Genomic DNA, 19,904 nt, shown 5'->3' on the forward strand with positions numbered 1-19,904 from the left:
TTAGTTGCTTTTCTGTTGTTTTCTGGTATGTACCACCCAAATAAGTGGCCTACAATAAGCCTAAGTAAAAGCAAATGGATGATAATAATAATAATAATAATAATAATAATAATAATAATAATAATAATAATAATAATAATAATAATAATAATAATAATAATAATAATAATAATAATAATAATAATAATAATAAATGTTTCTGGATGTGAAATTTTCAGCAACAAACATTCCAGGTATAAAACAAATCAAAAATGGATACCCGAAAGTGTTTGCTTAAAAATCTGAAGCTGAAAGTATGCGCATGTCATCGCCACACTGACATCTAGAGGCTTGAGATTATACGTCACCCATCGTTTCCGAACTCCACGTCCCAGCGAGCTTCTCTCGAGTTCTCGCGTTATCTCAGCTGCCGCCGTTGTTCCATTGAGAGAAGCTCAACATGGCATCCGACGGAACACCGGTCGCGGAGGCTCTCCCGTCTGAATTGGGGAATGCCATCGCGGCTTTGAATACATGGAGCAACCCGGACCTCCAGGCCAAGCTGGCCGAGCTCGGAGCACCGAACATGGGTGAGAAAGACGCGGAGATAGAGCTTTATCGGAAGCGTGTTTAGCTAATTTCTGGCTAGCCAGTTGCTGGCCGCAGCGAGCACGGCTGAGACGCCGTGCTGCCGTTGAGGAGGGCTTCCTCCGGGCCTGTGGAGTGTTTACATCAACTCGAACGCATTATTCGCAGTAGTTAGCGTATATATAATTTTCCCGACCCAATTTGGGATGGTTAATGTACAAGATGAGCCAACATGATAGTTTTTAGTGAAGCATCTACCTTAATTTTTGCGCATTTGCTAACTTTCAGGAGTAGCTGTTGAATGGATTAGTCACGCGGTTTTTGTCATGATTATTTATTTCTTCGTAACATAAACGTTATCTGGTGGATAATGTTAAGATTAATATATATTTTCTCTCGTCCAGGTCCTCGGGAGGAGCTCATTGACAGGCTGAAAGGTTACATGATCCAGGTGAGCAAACCATCAATCTATAAACAAGAAATAATGGCCTCTAGTTGTTTTGTGGGGTTTGTTGCAACACAAATTTAAATTCTCCTCTTCATTTAGTCATTTGGTGTCAAATAACCAATGACAAATAAGTTATTTGCTGTGCTTGTTTGAATCTGCAGACTGGAATCATCCTTACAAAACCAAATGATGACAAAATGGCCTCTCAGGTGAGTCCTTCACAGGTCACAGAGGCATTATGAGGGAATGTGATGGTTCATTTATTTGGCTATGATGGGTTGGAAACGTGCTACATGTTCAAAATATCCAGGATTTGACAGCAATGATTTTGTCTTTGTGTACATCCTGTTAACTGACTATCTGTTCACTGTAAAACACAGTTTGGTCTGATATTGACCATAATTCATTTGATTAATCGCTTCAGGCCTGTTTAGCATTTTCAGTTACAGGGCTGCTTATCTACTTTTAAAAAAAAGCCATATTTTAAAAATAATCAAGCAGCTTCTATATAATAAATGCATTTTTCTAATTTTCCCTATCTTTCCTCCTTTCAGATGTCTGCGATTCCACCCATGCCCCCCATGCCCATGCCACCAATGCCTCCAGGCATGAGCATGCTCCAGCCTCTGCCCATGATGCCCCCTGGAGCCCCCCGTCCGCCCGGCATCCCCATGGGCATGGAGCACGCTCCCCTGCCGCCTCCGGGCCTGTCCCAGGACGACCAGCTGAAGATGGCTCAGCAGAGAGCAGCCATGGTTCTACAGCAGGAGGAACGGGCCAAGCAGCAGGTGAACTTTACCGACCGTTTGTAGCCCACTGGAACCTTTCAGAACACCAGACATGATGTAACCGTTTCAAATCTGCTACGATCACGTGCACTTCTTCATTTGCTGTTTTTCCTCTCTCTGTTTTTCTCTCGTCCGGTGTCAGGCTGCAGTGATGTTGGAGCAGGAGCGGCAGCAGGAGATGGTCAAGATGCAGACGAGATCCCTGCCCACAGGTTTGTTTCAAACCTTTTTAGTTAAATAAAAATTGCTTCCAGTTGGGAATCTGTGTAAAGATTTGAAAAATGTGTGTTTACAGATGCTCCCTGTCCAGTTTGAGGGAGATTGAGTTATTTTCAAAAGAATAGCAAAACATTTTTGTCTTATCTTGTGCATAGCTAATAGACATACCTCCCAAATATTGCTGCGATGCAGTGAAATGTGTCTCTGTAAAAAAGAAAAAAATTGTGTTAATAAAAGATAAAAAATCTGGTCTAATGTTTCTTCCATTTCTCAATTTTGCACTTTTAAAAAAATTCCAATGAAACTGTTTGACATAAAATGTCCCTATTTAGGTTAAAATAAAAAAAATACATTTTGAGGTGTGCATAGTTTTGTAAGACGCCGTCTCAAAGTCCAGAAAGAAATGATCGTGTTTGAATGTTTCCTTGTGATTTCTGTGTGAAGTTTCAGTCTTGGATCCTCGAGGTCCACTTCCTCCTGGTGTCACCATGCTGCCCCCGCAGAAGCAGAGGGTGCCACCTCCTCCAGGAGAAGATAACAAGGAGGTAAACACATCTTGTCCTCCTCTATGAGGTTTTTTTTTTACAACACATTCAAAAGCTTTTATATCAAGTGTGGGTCTAAATGAATCCTTTGTTTGCTAAAAAGGCATTCCTTTAGATTTTTTTTTTTTTTATTGGATGCTAATTTTTATATATCCTCTTCTTTAAATTACTACTTTTTTTTACACTAAAAGTTATCAAAACTAAAAACTTCTCTTTTCATTTGGCTTGAAAGTGGAGTCTGTGATTTATCTTTATCTTGATTAAAGTCTCTGAATCTCAACCCTTCCAGCCCTGGCAGAATGAGGAAATAAGTGTCGGCGGGCCTAAAATCCCCCAGGTCCTGGAGAAGATCCTCCAGCTGAAGGAGATCAGACAGGAGCAGCTCACTGACGCACCAGGTCAGCACAGCTATCTGCTACTGAAAGAGAAACGCTGATTAAAGAGATTTTCTTATCCTTTTTGCCGGATATTCCTTCTGGATAATTGGCTTGGTGGCTACAGCTCAAATCTTTTAAATCTGGGATCCAACTCTTCTACATCTGGGTCATTGAAGGAAGTCCGATACATCGGATTCTGGATTTTTCCGTGACTGTTCAAGCCTAGTATCAAGTTCTCTTCTGAGCCGATCAGACCACATTTACAGTTAAGCTCAAAAATTATTCATACCCTTGGATTATTTAGAAATCATTTTGTTCTGCCATCATGGAAGAAATTTTCAACAGACGAAGAAAGCACCGGTTCATCTGCTTAATTGATGAATCCAGAAATTATGTAATAGATAATAAACTAAACTATTAAATGATTGCAACCTTAGTTGGGATGGATGTTGGTTGCGTGGTGAGAATAGATTGTTTGATCTAAAGAATCTCTTGTGTTGCTGTTTCTGCGTTTGAGGGAAGCTGGTTGGTTAGGATGATGATGATGATGCTTGAGCAGATGGATGTTTGTTCCTTCATTTTTATTTTTACAAAACATTTCAAAACAAAAGGGATAATTTGTCTAAAACTAAGATGTGACGCATTCAAAGTACAACAGTATTAGGGCTGTATTAAGAAATTTTTTTTTTAAGAATAAGTCGTAATATTGCAAGAACAAAGTTGTAATGTTGCAATAACAAAATCGTAGTTTTTTGAGACTATCTTTTTACGGTAATAATGAAGAATAAAGTCATAATATTATTACATTTTCGTAACACGACTATTTCTGTATTTCAACTTTATTCTCAAATTATTTTATTCTCCTATTACAACTTTATATTATGTCTAATCTGTCATATGAAACGTTATTGTGGCTGAATCTGGATTATATTTCTGTGTGTCACATTAACAATTAAATCTGGAGAGTTTGTTTTTAATGAAGGCATTGAAAGCTGTAATCTTGCTGGTAGATGAGCAAGTCCTGATTACAAATCTATATATTTTCTCAGTAATTATGTTCTCTAAATACATGGTGGAGATACATAAATAAAGAAAAGACTACACCACAACCTGGTTGGATTTAGGAGTTATGGCAACATTTAATGTGGTTTGAAACATTTGAATACATAACTTTTTTAAAAATATCTAAATGTCATCCTATACCCTCTGTTGCTCCAGAGGAAGATGACAATTATGGAGAGATGGATGCCGACAACTCCTCCGCTCAAGCGATGTCTGAAACGGAAGACGATGGCCAGATGTCTAAAAAAGATGTGAGTCTTTTAACCTTCACAATCTACTCTTCTGAATAGCATTTTTTTGAAATTTTACAAAATAAATCTTTTCACTAGAAAAACCGCAAACGCAGGAACCGTAAAAAGAAGAGCAAGAAGAAGCGAGCGCTGGAAAAGAAGGAGCAAGCTGAACATCAGCAGCAGCAGCAGCAGAAGAAGGAAGGCGGCGAGAAGGAGAAAGAGAAGGACAAAGATAAAGACAAAGGAAAAGACCCAGAGGTGGAGATCGAGTACGTCACTGAAGAGCCGGAGATCTATGACCCAAACTTCATCTTCTTCAAGAGGATCTTCGAAGCGTTTAAGGTGACTGCAATAGCTTCATAATTTAGACTAGAAGTTGAATTACCTTTTAATGTTAATTTATATAACAGCTGTCATCTCTCTCCTTATACGTAGCTCACTGACGACGTGAAGAAGGAGAAGGAAAAGGAGCCAGAGAAGGCCGAAAAGCAGGAGGTGGTGGGCATGTTGCGGAAAAAAGGCTTCGAATTAGAGAGGAAGGACAGCGACGACAGCGATGAGGTGCTGTCCATTGGCGGAAAAGTGATTTATTTGATTTTTAGTTTACATTTTTTAGCTTGTTTTGAACATCTGTACCATGTTTCACCTGCAGGAAGCCAAACCAGATGTACCAAAACTATCCAAGAAGAAGCTGAGGAGGATGAACAGGCTGACAGTGGCTGAACTCAAACAGGTGAGTCACAACTGTTTTTAAATGAACTCATAACAACTGCGACTTGAATCTAAACACTAGACGTCTGCTTGAACACTTTCATCCCTGTTTTGTGGGGTCATTTTATTACTTGTAGGAATAAAATGATCCTACGTTTATCTCTGTTGGTTTTCCTGATGCTTTCCACAGTTGGTGGCCCGTCCAGACGTGGTGGAGATGCATGATGTGACGGCCCAGGAGCCCAAGCTGCTGGTCCACTTAAAGGCCACCAGGAACACGGTGCCAGTGCCGCGCCACTGGTGCTTCAAAAGAAAGTACCTGCAGGGAAAGAGAGGTATCGAGAAGCCTCCGTTCGAGCTGCCGGAGTTCATCCGGAGGACAGGAATCCAGGAGATGAGAGAAGCCCTGCAGGAGAAGGTGGGTGGCCCTTCAGCACTCTTGGAGAAAGGATTTAGCTGAGGATGCGTTGAGTTGTTAACGGCGTTAATGTTTCGTCCATTTAGGAGGACGCCAAATCCATGAAAACCAAAATGAGAGAGAAGGTTCGACCCAAGATGGGGAAGATTGACATCGACTACCAGAAGCTCCACGATGCTTTCTTCAAATGGCAAATCAAACCTAAACTCACCATCCATGGAGACCTTTACTACGAGGTACAACACAGTTTTCTTCCTTCAGGGAGGAACTGATTCCAGGACGGGGCGTTTTTCTTTCGGCTGATTGTATTTTATTTCTATTGACTATAGAGACCATATGAAAAAACACTGGAATGTTGGAGATGTGGAATTTTTATTTTAAAAGAAACAATTAAACTAAGCAGCAGCATTTAGAAATTTGAATGGTTGTCAGGTTTAAAGTTGGCTTTTTCTTGTTTATATTTGTCACTATGTTGGGCCGGTAATTGCTACTAATTGTGTTTTTCTTATTTGTGTTTTTTAGGGTAAAGAGTTTGAAACCCGCCTGAAAGAGAAAAAGCCAGGAGATTTGTCAGATGAGTTGCGGATTGCTCTGGGCATGCCAGTTGGACCTGTAAGCACAGAAACGTTACAGCAAAAACGTAGAGATCAGCACGAGTTTGAATTATTTTGCACAATTTGATAGGAAATAAGACATGCATCTCTTAGAAGTATTTAAAACGATGTAAGGTGCTTAATGGGAGATTTCTTTTACATAATTTCAATCGGGGTGAAGCTAAAAATGCTATTTGAGGAGTTCTGGGCAGAACAGATTTACAGACAAAGAAGGGTTTTCATCTTAAATACAAAACATGTATATTTTTGGTTTAATTACTGCTGTTGCCGAGTAACTGGTTAACGATTAATTGATTACTAAATTAGTTGACAATTATTTCAATCTTCGATTAATCACAATAGAGCCGATTAATCGCAATTAAGTCGATTAATCGTTTCAGGTTAGCTCCCTCCACAGATTTTCTTTTATGTTCAGTTTGGGATGCTGCTTAAGCAAAAATCTGAACGTTATTATTACTTCCTGACAGCAGAAACCTGCTGGTAAAGTAAATGTTTACCTTAAATCTACTTCTGTGTGCATAATTTTGGGTGCAACTGTCACTCTATCCATCTTTCTCTCAACTCTGACTTGATGAACATTTCACGCGGTTGATGTGTTCAACTTTCTTATTATTCTAGGGATTCGAAGGGAAAATCCCAATTAAGACGCGTTGAAGCTTGTTGTAGTAATGCAACAAAATTTACAAAGGATTTTCATAATTAAGTGGTGGTAGAGGAGAAGCGTAACACTTATTAGATGTGACACACTGTTGTGTTTATGTGTCATTCTGTCTGTTTGCCGCTCTAATTAATGTGCAGGCGGTAAGAATGCACGTTGTTTCTCCCAGACGCGGCACGACGTGTTCACACCAACGAGGAACATCGCAAGATAACTGTTAATAAAGCCCAGTAAATATTTACTCGCGTGGCTAATTTTATAGCCAGCGCCGTACAACGGTGAAAATGATTATCGCTTCATATTTTTATCCCCTTCAGCGGGTCCGGCAAACAGAGAGCCTGTTTTGACTGTTGACTGAGCAAACGCGCGTTCCTCTGTGATGATTTGTTGTCTTTGCCCGTTTATTGCCAGAACGCTCACAAGGTGCCGCCTCCCTGGTTGATCGCCATGCAGAGGTACGGACCCCCTCCCTCCTACCCCAACCTCAAGATCCCCGGACTCAACTCCCCAATCCCAGAGGTGAGAAACATGCCTGATGCTCAACATTTTTGGTCAAAATATAAGGCTTTATAATGCAAGAATACAAAAAAAAAAATGCTTGTGGTTACTGATGTGTGCTGTGTGTCTTATGTTTCAGAACTGCACATTCGGTTACCACGCCGGTGGGTGGGGGAAGCCTCCTGTGGACGAGATGGGCAAACCTCTGTACGGCGACGTGTTTGGGACCAACGCAACAGATTTCCAGGTCAGAGCTACACAACGCAGGCCGAACCGGAGAAACACACATTCATCTGCTCTGCTTCATTTTCTTATACCCTAGTTAAAGAATAACCTACTCCAAAATGGAGCAGAAATTTTCACATTACAAAGTAATTAAGAACAAAATCTATTTACAGCTGCCTTTGTAGAATCTTGTTGTTTTACATCCTAACCCTGTGGTGTCATTATGTTCATTTTAGTCAAAGAAACCCTTTTGAAAGTATTCCCAATTCAAACAAAAGGTTTATAACAGACTTTGATCAACAGTATTATTTACATATAAATATTTTTGTAGCATCTGATTTCAAAATCAGATGCTACAAAAAAGGATCATATTTTTTAAGTATCAAGAATTATTAAAAAATAGGGGGAAAAAACTAGCAATCACTTAATATATGGAAAATATGTATTGTAATTTAGACATTAGTGTCACTAATCAAATTAGCATTCTATAGGTTAAAATCTTGATAATTTTTCATGATTAGTTTAACCAATACTAATAAAAATCAAAGGGAAAATTAAAGTGAAGATTGATTTCCTTAGAGTTAAAAGAGTAGTGAACTTTAAATGAGATATTACACACAAACTATGAATGCCCAAAAGAGTGTATTTAGATGAATTTCTTACATAGTAGACTGTTTTTTTTAATCCATCCAGCCATTTGTTCTATTCTCGTTTTTGTTAACTGTGGCATCAAGTAATCAGACTTAAGGCATTTGTTCTGAATTAATTTTGAGATGTTCCAATTGGGTTTTTTTCTTCTTCTTTTTTTCAAGAATTTGAGATTTTTGTCCTTTACGGAAAAGAGTGATAAATTACTGCCTGAGGGCTCAATGTTTAAATTTAAATATATGAACATGTTTACCTCAGCAGTTCTTTACTGCATATATCATATTTGCAGTTTTTGTTGAAAATTTCATGCACACCCTAACATGCAAGTGTGATTTATTATTATTTTTTTGCGTCCAGGCTAAGGCGGAGGAGGAAGAGGTGGACCGCACACCGTGGGGGGAGCTGGAGCCTTCGGATGAGGAGTCGTCGGAGGAGGAAGAGGAAGAGGAGAGCGACGAAGAGAAGCCAGATGAAACCGGATTCTTCACACCAGCAGACAGGTACTCAGCATGCAAATTGAATCAAGTTTTGGCAAAGTACGAACGCCTGATTCTCGAGGACGCTTAAGGGGATTTCAGATATAAATATGCGCTTCATTATTTCTTGGGATGAAATTCTGAAGCCTGGGAGTGTTAAAGCACTGAAACAACATGTTTTTATTTTTCTGTTGCTCAATTTTGACATTTTAGATGATTCTTAACAGCAGGCTGTAAAATTCGAAGCCAGATTTTTTTGTTTCTCTTAACTGTCTTCATCACAGAGTTTAGCTAACAAATAACAAGCAGATTTCACCGCCTAAATAAATGACCTGTGGCTTTATTGTTTATCCGGAGGAGTTTCTGATATTTCTTTGGTTAATCCCAGCATAAAAAACCCCACTGTCCTGTAGACGGATACACCGAGCTAATCCGTTTGTCTGGTTTTGTGCGTTCCAGTGGCTTAATCACTCCCGGAGGCATCTCCTCAGTACCAGCCGGCATGGAGACTCCAGAGCTGATCGAGCTGAGGAAGAAGAAGATTGAGGAAGCCATGGACGGGTGAGTGTCACTGCTACGCTGCTGTTTTAATTTCGTGTCACCTTTTTCATTTATTTATTTGTTTTCATGAATGCATTTCCAGTGGTAATGTCGACTTGCTCAAGGCAAACAATGTTTCACTGCCTGGTTTTTAAAGTGTCCCAAACTAAAGAATAAACTGGCTCTTTGGGAATTACTGGGAATTAATAGGGCTGAACAATATTACCATAAAGTGCAATATGCAATAATGTTGACTTGTAATGAACACTAAAGGAATAACGTGACTTAAAATAAATACTGGATGGCATCACCGTCTTTCTGCATTAAAACTCCTAGCTGCTAGATCACTCTGTGCTGCCTTCATGTATGTACTATTTTGACAATTCACATTGCAAATAATCATTTTTCAATACGTTTTTTTTGTTCACTGAAATGACTTGTTATACATTAGTCACATCAGCAGCTGATTCATCTTTTTCCATTGCACTGTTTGATGTAGCGCTAAATCTTCTAAAAGCATTTTTGTATTCACCAAATAAAAATAGAATATTTTTAAGAAAATATTTTTTAAATTGTCAAATGGAATTAGTTACTACAGTGCCTTACAAAGGTATTCATATACCTTGAACTGTATTGCAAAACCAGAAACTTCAATGTTCTTTATTGATAGACCAACATAAAAGTAGCGCATATTTGTGAAGCAAAGCGTTCCCACAGCATAACACTGCCATCAACAGTGTTTAGTGTTAGTTTTCTAACACGTCGTAACCACAAACTTTATTGCATTTTGCATATATTTTAATGTCTGCATAAAGTGATTCGTTTTGTTAGAATGTAAGTAAAATGTTTGTTTTTTTATAACTGAGATTCTGAAAAGTGTGGCTTGCTTTTGCATTCTCCCCCTGCCCCAAAAAAGAGTTGGGAGAATACAAAACATCTCTTAAATGTATCCTAGTATGTGACTATACCATGACGTAGGGGAGGGAAGTTTTAAGAGAGTTGAATATTTTTGCAAGTCACAGCAATAAGTCAAAAACCTGTTTTGTTTTGTAGAAACGAGACACCACAGCTTTTCACCGTTCTACCAGAGAGACGAACTGGGGCTGTAGGAGCGGCCATGATGGCCTCGACGCACATCTACGACATGCAGGGGGTGAGACGCCATGGATTTCAGAACAAAATCTAAATGTCCTCCCGCCTTATTTGGTTGAGAAATTCATCTTATGTCATTTTCTTTATGGGGAAAAAAAAAAACAAATCTTACTTTCTGTCGCTTCCAGGTTGGACGCAAAACCGGTGGAGGGCAGGAGTCGCAGGGTGTGGAGGTGGCTCTGGCCCCTGAAGAGTTGGAGCTCGACCCGATGGCCATGACTCAGAAATACGAGGAGCATGTCAGAGAGCAGCAGGCCCAGGTGGAGAAGGAGGACTTCAGCGACATGGTGGCCGAGCACGCCGCCAAGCAAAAGGTCCATAAACTGTTTTTATTTTATTTATTTTTACATCATGGTGGACTTTGATTAATAGCCCCCCGCTTCCGCCTCTCACCTCTTTTTGTTTCTAAACAGCAAAAGAAGCGGAAGGCCCAGCCGCAGGACACACGAGGCGGTGCCAAGAAGTACAAAGAGTTCAAGTTCTAGAGAAAGGCCAAGAGCAGGCACCGCACTGCACTGAGCCGGCCGCGGCAGGATGTGAAACGGAGAGAGACGTGATCCGGTTTCAGTGTCAGAGGATGTACACAACAGCACCAATCAACTGTTTAGATCAGTACCGGCTTTTCGTTCCCCTTTTCTTAAGAAGTATGCATCAACAACGTCGTCTGGCAACATGTCATGTAATTCGTGTCATGTGCATTTCCTGTTTAACTTGTACTTTTTATGTCTATTGGGCTATTTTTCCACCATTTTGGTTTGTTTTTTCCTTCAGTTTTTTTTCTTTTTTTTTTGTAAATAAATGATGTGATGTCACAAACATCGACATTTCACTAATCGTCACTTTTGGGATATATTTTGTATGTTTAGCCAAGAACTCTTCAACCTTTACCATCCTTATTTTTAATCTTTTTTTTTTTTCATATTTATACCCTCAATCCAACTGAATACAATTTATAGACACACGTTACATAACCGTTTGAAAACGGATAACTTGTCTTTTTTAAAATGATTTACAATAGTTTTTAAAGAACTTACACTGTATGGGGAGAAGGGACTTAATGTTAATATTCAAAGCAACTTCAATATCTCAATAAGAACCTAAAGTTTGCTTATTAGGTTTGTTGTAGCTGAGTGTTGCGATTATAACCATTTACCTGAAGCTCCTATGGTTTCTATGAAGGGAAAATAAGGCCAAATCTGTAAGGGGAGCAAATACAATAATTGTTCATCTCTAACATAATACCTAATCATCCGATAACAGATTAATACATTTTTTAGGGCTCTCGTGGAATCGCTATGAAAAACAGCATCTGAAAGTCAAGAGTCACCACAAGCTGCATGCAGTGTTTGCTCCCTCCGCCTGGTGGCAGCAGAGTACTCTGAACTTGGCGGTCACGTGCCCCGGCCTGGGAAGCACAGTGACCTACATAAGTGGAGCAGCTACATGTTGACTCGGTCACTGGTGCAAGTGCACACACGCAGAGCTTCAGCCTTGCTCGGAAACACGCGCGTTGTACCTTCCTGAAATGGGCTGCGACATTTCCCCATAGTGCCATACAGTGTAGCTGATGGATTATAACTATAACTGCGTCAGCTGCCGTCGCTGTTACAGGGATTGGAGCTGTGAAATGTCACTTAGTGCACTTGAAAGGTGCCTGTTTCAGATTTTTTTCACTGAAATTCAAATTTTGTTGGTGCATTATTTGCACAAACACCAAAAGAAATCTAACCATCTCATCCAATACGATCGTCCCTAGAATGAAGTCTACATATTGCAACTGCATGACTTTTGATCTATTTTTTTAAGTGAATATTTTTTGCTGACTAAAGACACAGCAAAGATGTATTTTGACTGTCTGTGTACTTTCACTTGATGACTGTGCAGATCTGAAGCGCTGCATATAATTTGGCCCAGGATTATCCCGTGACCATGTTTTAATCTGCTTGAGTCTAATCTGTTTATCAGTGGCAGCCACTTCTGGGAGTGAGAAAAGCATGTTAAAAGGAGCAGTGGGAAGAATGTGCTTAAGCTCATTCATGTCGCTTTCACCTAAATCAAAAGACTTGCGCATTGTTCACTGAGCAAAACTCAAAACAGGTGAATTTACCTGGATTAAGTGGGATTCCCAAGAAGTGGGAAAACAGAGGTTTGAATTTTTCCCATTTTTACAAAGAAATTATTCCTCAAGCTTATGTATATTAATACGACAAGTAATGTTTGGAAATGCTAAGGTGCAGGCTCCGAGTTGCAACATTTTTTTTTTTAAATTACATGTCTAATGCATGGACCTGACCCAGAACTTTGTCATCACCATGTGACAAAAATAAATATAAAATTATTCTTACTGGCCCTATGGGTGATATTTTTACTGAGTTTTACAGACAAAATGCTTCTCAAGAAGCACAAGAAATATTATTTAAAACAAAAAGCAGCATAAAGTCCATCTGAAGGAGTCGACAGTGCATGACGGAGTTTACGCAGAACTGAAGGTGGTTGACAAACCAGTGAGTAAAAAAGAAATACTTGATACATGTGAAGTAGTGCCATTTATGCAAAACACATCAAAATGAATGAACTGCACACTTAACCAAACAACACATAATGGGTCATTTGGGGGGGAGGGGAATCGCAATTGATCTTTACATTGTTATGCTAATAAATAATACATCTAGAGTAGATGTTTAACAATTTGCAATCATCTTCCTTTATATTGTTTTGGGTGTTTAAATATGCAGCATCTGGTTGTCAGGCCTTCATTATGACTGCATCCAGGAACACATAGGAGGCTGATGTAAGCTCTCTGATCACAGCTGTGATAATCTGCTGAGCCGATGGCAGACGGCCACATGTGACGAAGCCTGCGACGTTGTCATTAGGTCACCTTCTGATTCATAATCAGATTCCGAGGCTGTAGTCAGAGCCACGCCTTTGTCACCTGAGGGCTGAACTGCTGCACCTGATTTTAAAGCTGCACGGGGCTGAGCAGGTCATTCTGGGGCAAACAAGAAGCAGTGTGAGATGTTTTTTTTTTGTTGTTGTTTTGTTTCTTTTATGTTAATTGATCAGTAAGAGCCAAGCTAAAATTTCCCCTATCTGTCCACAAGTATGGAATTCCCTTCATGTCTTAATGTCATATCTCATAGCCAATAGGAAACTACAACACAACTTTGAAATGACCTGCAAGCACAAGACTTCTTCAACTAACCTGTTTTGCACCTCTTACTTCGAGCTAACTGTGTGACTAATGGGAATCTTCCCAGCAACACTAAAGCAAGTGAGCAATTAAGGCCTACAGTAGAACTGTTTCCCCATACTGATCAAAAGGAAAGTGCTAAAGTGATTCTTTTTCTTGTGGCTTACCTTTAATAACATAAAATACAAATACAAAGGGATATTATATGTATGTATGTATGTATGTAGATGGGGCGGGTAGTTTAGTCAGACAATAACACCATGGAGGCTTTCTATTGGTCAGTTCCTCTGTAGTGGGTCTCGTGCTCTGAGAGCCGCGTTCCTTCCCCTGACTGAAGAGGCGTTGTTCCTCTTGGTTTCTGCTCACTCTGCGACTTCACCGACACAAATTTCCGCTTCCTGCACCGACGAAAAACACCCGGAGCAGAGCGCACACGGAGCCGCCGCGAAGTTTCAGCGAGGACGGGGACGGCAAGGCTTTCGCTCTCCCCGCTCTCGGGCACAAACTCGGCCAACCGTCGGGCATGTTTCACACGGTTTGCCGTTGATCAGCGCCACACGGAGCAACTTTCCGTTAGCGCTCGCGAGCGTTGACCCGTCCGCTGCAGTTGGAGGTTGAATCGTTTTGAGGACCCCGCGAAGGAAGGAAGGAAGGACCGACGCTCTCACGAAGGAGGACTCATTCGGGTGGCTACCCCACCGCTATCGTTACACACGACTGAAAGAGCCCCCATTTTTCAGCCTCCAGGATGTCGGAGCGAGGAGGGCTCCCGCGGACTGGGGGCGTCCCTTCGCCGCACATGCAGCCCTCCAAGCCGGTCAGCATCACCTCCAACCGGCCCGTCCATATGAACCTCTACGCCACCTGGGAGGTCGACCGGTCCTCGCCCAGCTGCGTGCCGAGGTATGCGAAAAATGGGGCGGCGGGTGGAGGTGGTGGTGGGGACCGAAAGCCGAGCAATGACTTGTCGTTTTCTGCGCTGGCTGTGAATGGGAAATGAGCCAGACTGTGTTTACACTGGAGGGTCGCAAATACGCAAACACACCAGGGGTTGTTTAGTGTAGAGAGCCACATTTTTGGATTTATGGCTGTTGCTGTTTGTAGAGTTAACCTTTCGGCTCAAATTAAAAGGAAACCACTCCTGCACTTTTTTAATGTACCTGGCGACCACCGATTCTTCTGTAAAATAAAAATAATAATAATCACATGCCCGGTAGCATTTACAGCCTCGTGGCTAAAGATAACACGAACAGGCATGTTTCCTGCCTATCTTTTATCTCAATATGATTGTGCAGTGGGGGCAGCTGCAACGGTTTTTTTTTCCTAAGCCACTCTTCAGTTTACCACACGTTTGATCCCTGCAGACACAAAAGAAATGAACACTTCTTCGCTGTGCAACTGTTTAGAGGCAGTAAATACACAGCTGGAACACAGACTGGTGGCTTGTGGTAAACAAAGAAGAGCTAAAATTATTTGAGATGGCATGTTTTCAACAGATTGTCTGCCCTTCTACCACATGGTGATTATAGGCAGCAGTGGCTCTATTTGATTTTTGTGAGTGGGTGTGGGTGTGTGTGTGTGACCATAAGGGCAATGCAGCAAGGTCACACTGGAAGACGAGACACCTTCTCCCACCTAAGCTCACTCCCAGACAACAGTCTGAATGAGGTTGCTTTGTTTGAGGGAACGTGGTCCAGCGTCCGTCTCTCAATGGAAATCTTCTGCTTTTGCACTTTTTTGTGTGAGCTGTAAAAAGATGCATTAGATTGATGCTCTGTGGTTTGACCCATATTCACAACGCCTCATCGATAGCCTTGCACCACAAATTGGGATTTAATTCAAGGTCTGGGGTGCCGTGTAATCGAAATGCTGCTGTGCTGTTGGTGGACAGATGGTTATGGATTTAATGTCAACTTCAAGCTTTAATGCACATACAAACTCGTCATAAATTATCTATAGATTTGTCAAAATCTATACTAATGAAGCACTGATCACCAATCTAATTTTTGTGTATTACTTTGAGAACAGGGCAGAGGTAGGAATTGGCCAGTTTTTCCTTTATGAGCTGATGAAAACAGTGTTTTGTTTTAGTTAAATTCATCACACTGAATGTAAAATTCTAGTATTTTCATTTCATCAACATGCCATAGAGCAGAATGTACTCCAATACGTATCTCTTGGTATCTGCTGGACGATAAATTGTCCCAGAAGTTATTGCGATTAACGATAATGTTGTTTTGAGACCATTTTCAAGTAATATAATGGTAATGCTGTAATAATGCAGGACTACATTCTCAAAAATCAATAAACTTTAAGTTCATATCCAAAGTAAATAAACAAACAACAACAAATAAAGTGAATAATGAAGTCTGTGAACAAAGCTGTCCTTCAAAAAGGGGGCGAGATGAGATCAACACACCGAACTGAAGGTCAGTTTTAGTGGAAGGAGTGAGTGAACAGAGAAAAATGGAAGTTTCCCAAGTAAATTAACAACATAACTGAAACAAAAATAAAATAGATACTGAAGTCTCAAAACAAAATGGCTCTTTTGCAAATGAGCTAGTTGAGACCAGACTGAAGACTTTGTTGTCCAGTTCTTGGTGGAAGAAGAGGCATGAGAAAAACAATCAAGCAAATTAAAATTATGAAGCCCGTTTTAATTTATCATTCAATTAATTGCTTTATGTCTTATTACAACAGCCTTTCTGGTATGCTTATTTTCAGTAGTTTTTTTTTTTTATTGTTGTTTTAAGTCTTTTGGATTTACGGTAAGACATAACCACAACATTTGGTCACTTTTCTTTATTTTTTACGACTCAGTCGGTGATGGATCAAAACAATTTGTGGATCTTCCCTAGTCACAAACCCAGAAGTCATTATTGGTTAGGAAGAGGCAGATCTTTGCATTTTTAATGAACATCACTGGAAATGTTTGTTTCTGTTCTTCCTGTCATTTATTGTTTACACAAAAAGAGGAGGCGACGTCACACTGTGTGTGTGAGAGAGAGCAGATTCTGTAAAAGGGAAGTTTTACAACTTGACAACAAAGGTAAAATAATAGTGGAGTTGACATTTTACGGCTTTTAAGCATCTGACAGTAGCAGTTAGTGCGGTTAGCATTACTAATTTTAAACGTCGGTCTTGCATTGTTGGTTTTCTTCCCCCAGAACCAACTTCCACATAAAACAAAAACAAAAAACCCAGTGTTGCTCTCAGTGCGGCCTGTTAACTTTTAGCTGCAGTGACTTTACTGATGGGTGATAGAGATTGGATGTTTGAGTTTCTGATTGTCTGGGCAAGTTCAAAATTGTCCAGATAACTTATTGCTGTAAACCAGGTCTTCAAACTTCCACAAGCACATACTTCCTTTATAAAATGTTCCTTTTTCAGTGGTGCCTCCACATGTGGAGGCAGGCACTGATGTTTAGGTGATTGGAGTGAAGTGAAAGTCAAGTGGGAATACCAATGGCATTTAAATGCACCGCATTCATTATCACCCTAAAGGGTAATGTTGACTCGTTAATGTTGCTTTTCTAGCTTGCTTTGAACCATTAAGTGTGTTTGAGACACATCCTCTAGGGTGTGTTTTTGCTTTTTAGCAAAATGCGTGTGTGTTTGTCCGTGTTCTACACGTGAATAACTCATGCATCATTCTATGTGCATCTTAAACACATAGTTCCTCACCTATTTTCTTTTTGTAGACAGTTTATCCTTTAAGTAGATGTGCAAATGAAAACAGCTGGCTTGGAATATGTTGTGCCCTAAAACTGGATTACAAAATGTTGTGTTTTCTTTGGGAGCTTTTCCCTGCAGTCGCCACGGTCCGTCAAATAACTTTGATTCGGCTGTGGTTGCAGCTACGCAGCGACTCAGTCAGGAAAAAGAAAAAGAAAATGGAGTTTGGAGAGAAATGGAGACAGGGACGGGAGGAGAAGCAGTCTCTGTCATCTGCATTTAAATAGGATTTCTCACAGACATAGGCTGCAGAAACAGCTACAGAAACATTGCTGCCAGCATTGAAATAACGTGCATCCAAATCAGATGTTGTGATAGATTTCTGTAAGCATTTTAACTTTCTTGTCGCTTCATCTTTGCTGCTGCAGCGAATACTGACAGCTCCCCTCCTATTCGGTCGAGGTGTTGTTGCTCAAACCTCTTCCTGCCTACCCAAAATGCCACTTGGTATGTTGTTTACGCTGTGCTGTAGGCTGAAATTTCCCTCACAGGCACAAACATGTATTCAGCTGCCTCCTCAAAATCCACACTCCTAAAAGAAACTGGGGGAAAAGAACCAGCAAAAAAAGTATCTACACATAACTGTTTTCCTTTTGTTGTTTTGGTTTTATTTTTTTATTTATTTATTTTTTTTCCTTTTATCAAATCAACAGGAAATATCTCACAGCGGGAGATAATATCATCATTCCACAAAGAATGAGCAAACCTCCAGTGTTTGTTTTGCAGGTGATCTAGAAACGATTATTACAACGCATCTCCATCCGAGGTCATTTCCCTGATCAGAAGTCCCAACCTGTTTTTTTTCTGTCTCCCAAAAACAGCAGAGGGGATTGCTTCTCTGGCTTCATTCTTTAAGTTTTAGAGAAGCGATTGGCGATTCTTCTTCTTGGTGTCTGCTTTTCCATTCTGCAGTGTCACAATCACGCACTCTCGCACGCATCGAGTAGTGCTTGGCATCCGTCTTCCTTACTCAGCTCATTGGTTCGCGTCCCTCACCTCAGGCGGCGAATTCTCTGCAGCCAAATAATCCAAGGGATGAGCAGAGAAACTCTGCTCCCCAGTTTGATGCTTCACCTCACAAATATATAGAGAGAGCAAAGATTAGCAGTTTTTCGGATGTGCTTCCTGCCAGGCAGAATGTCGACTGTAGCAGTTGCTGCCACATGGTTCGGATTCCTGAATCCAACAGCGTTTACTTTAGCTCTGCTACGTTGTGCTGATGCTCTGCATCGGGTATGTCAGGAATGAACCCAGGAGCAGAACTCATCACCGTCCAGCTTCAAAAACGGTTTCTGTGGAACAACAACAAGAAAAACAAAGCTGAAGGAAGATTCCTGCGAATTAAATCCAGAGATGAAAACTGAAACTTTGTTTTGTTCAACCATTCGGTGGCCAATTAGACAAGAATTTTGCATTTCTGATAAAAAGGAAGGACAGTTGCTAATTTACACATTTATTTCTTGCCTTATTAGAATAAAGAAACATGTTTGTTTTTTTTCTGTCCGTTTAAAACATTCAATACGGTAAGGCGCCTTCAGCTATAATGTTGCTACACACTTCCTGTCATCCGACTGAAAGACAGTCATTTACAAGAAGGATAAATTCAGCTGTTAGGAAATATTTCTGGTCTAAGAAAAATAAACACAGACATTCATGGTGGAAAAACTACAGCAGCAGCATCTCCCCTTCACTGTTAAGATGAAAATGTTTTCAAACGCTACAGCGAATATGTCTGTCAGGTAGCCGACTGCATGGTGTCCAGCTGAACAGAAGGCCTGTTAATTTATTCTGCTAATGCCATACACTCCCAGTGTTCCTCTATGAAGAGCAGAACAGTAAATAGGCCTATGCGCATAGGGAACTTCAGATGTAGATTTACTATTAATATTTTCCATCATCAGATTGAATAATTGTTGTTTTATTGTATTAATTAGAGATAAGCAGATTTATTATACTACATTTGCAGTGAAACCTTCTTTTATTTATGTCATGGGTCTCACACTGGCCCATACCTCCTCAGATATTGGAATCAGTGGTTCAACCCTTTCAGACTGGGATCTGATAGAAGAAATGAACCAGCTAACTTTGGGTATATTTAAAGAACAAGGAAGCAACTTAGTTCAATCTTCTTTATGAAGAAGTTTGTCAGCATTTAAAAAAAAAATACATGTGCGACCAAGAATTTGATGACACATTATCCGAGTGTCTGCTGTTAAAGGTGTGTTACCTAATACTACATGAGCTTGGCAGTCTGACCCAACATATCACTGCAAAAGTAAGACTGGTTATGACACAAATGGAGCAAGGTTTCTTGGATACACTCTGTTCACGCACCTTGGGGATTGAATGTAGAGTGCTGGGACAGTATTTACTCCCCCATAGATTTCTTCTGTATTTGCTTTAAATGTCTCGTATCACCAAGCAACTTACAGTTTTAGATAAAGATAGCCTGACTGTGTACAAAAGGCAGTTTTAAAGTTATGATTTCATTTTTTTTGAAGAGCAAAATTCATGACTCCACCAATTTCTTCAGTCTTTAGGATTCAGACAGTCACAAAACCAACACTATGTTTGACTTTCTGTATGATTGCTAAATCTGAAATGCTCTGTTAGTTTTAGGTCTGATGTAACATGACACACACCTTCCTACAAGTTCCACTTTTGTCTTGTGAATCAACAGAACAGTTTCCCCCAAGTCTTGGGACTCAACAAGATGTTATTAGGCAAACGGGAGACGGGCCTGTAAGTTATTTTTGGTCGGCAGCGGTTTTGGCCTCGGATGCCATTTTTACCCAGT

General features: G+C 40.4%; 2 protein-coding genes across 3 annotated transcripts in view; both read left to right on the plus strand.

Moving 5' to 3' along the window:
- Positions 1-416: 416 nt before the first annotated feature.
- sf3b2 (splicing factor 3b, subunit 2) lies at positions 417-10,997 on the plus strand. Its single transcript, XM_055060325.1, has 21 exons — positions 417-569; positions 972-1,018; positions 1,177-1,224; positions 1,570-1,803; positions 1,946-2,015; positions 2,467-2,567; positions 2,857-2,965; positions 4,163-4,257; positions 4,336-4,581; positions 4,675-4,800; positions 4,892-4,972; positions 5,141-5,368; positions 5,455-5,604; positions 5,891-5,980; positions 7,052-7,159; positions 7,278-7,385; positions 8,369-8,511; positions 8,947-9,048; positions 10,081-10,180; positions 10,308-10,493; positions 10,593-10,997. The coding sequence occupies exons 1-21, from the start codon at positions 440-442 to the stop codon at positions 10,662-10,664; spliced, it is 2,574 nt and encodes an 857-aa protein (XP_054916300.1). The 5' UTR covers positions 417-439; the 3' UTR covers positions 10,665-10,997.
- Positions 10,998-13,678: 2,681 nt separating this feature from the next.
- The window catches only part of LOC129379403 (phosphofurin acidic cluster sorting protein 1-like), a 60,233-nt gene continuing 54,007 nt past the window's right edge, over positions 13,679-19,904 (plus strand). For both annotated transcript variants that reach the window (XM_055060173.1, XM_055060175.1), the window contains exon 1: positions 13,679-14,275. In XM_055060173.1, the coding sequence (XP_054916148.1) occupies positions 14,121-14,275 (155 nt within the window). In that variant the 5' untranslated portion in view covers positions 13,679-14,120. The remainder of the gene's footprint in view (positions 14,276-19,904) is intronic.

Source organism: Poeciliopsis prolifica, unplaced genomic scaffold (genome assembly GCF_027474105.1).
Source record: "Poeciliopsis prolifica strain line A6 unplaced genomic scaffold, Auburn_PproV2 SCAFFOLD058, whole genome shotgun sequence".
Classification (NCBI taxonomy): domain Eukaryota; kingdom Metazoa; phylum Chordata; class Actinopteri; order Cyprinodontiformes; family Poeciliidae; genus Poeciliopsis; species Poeciliopsis prolifica.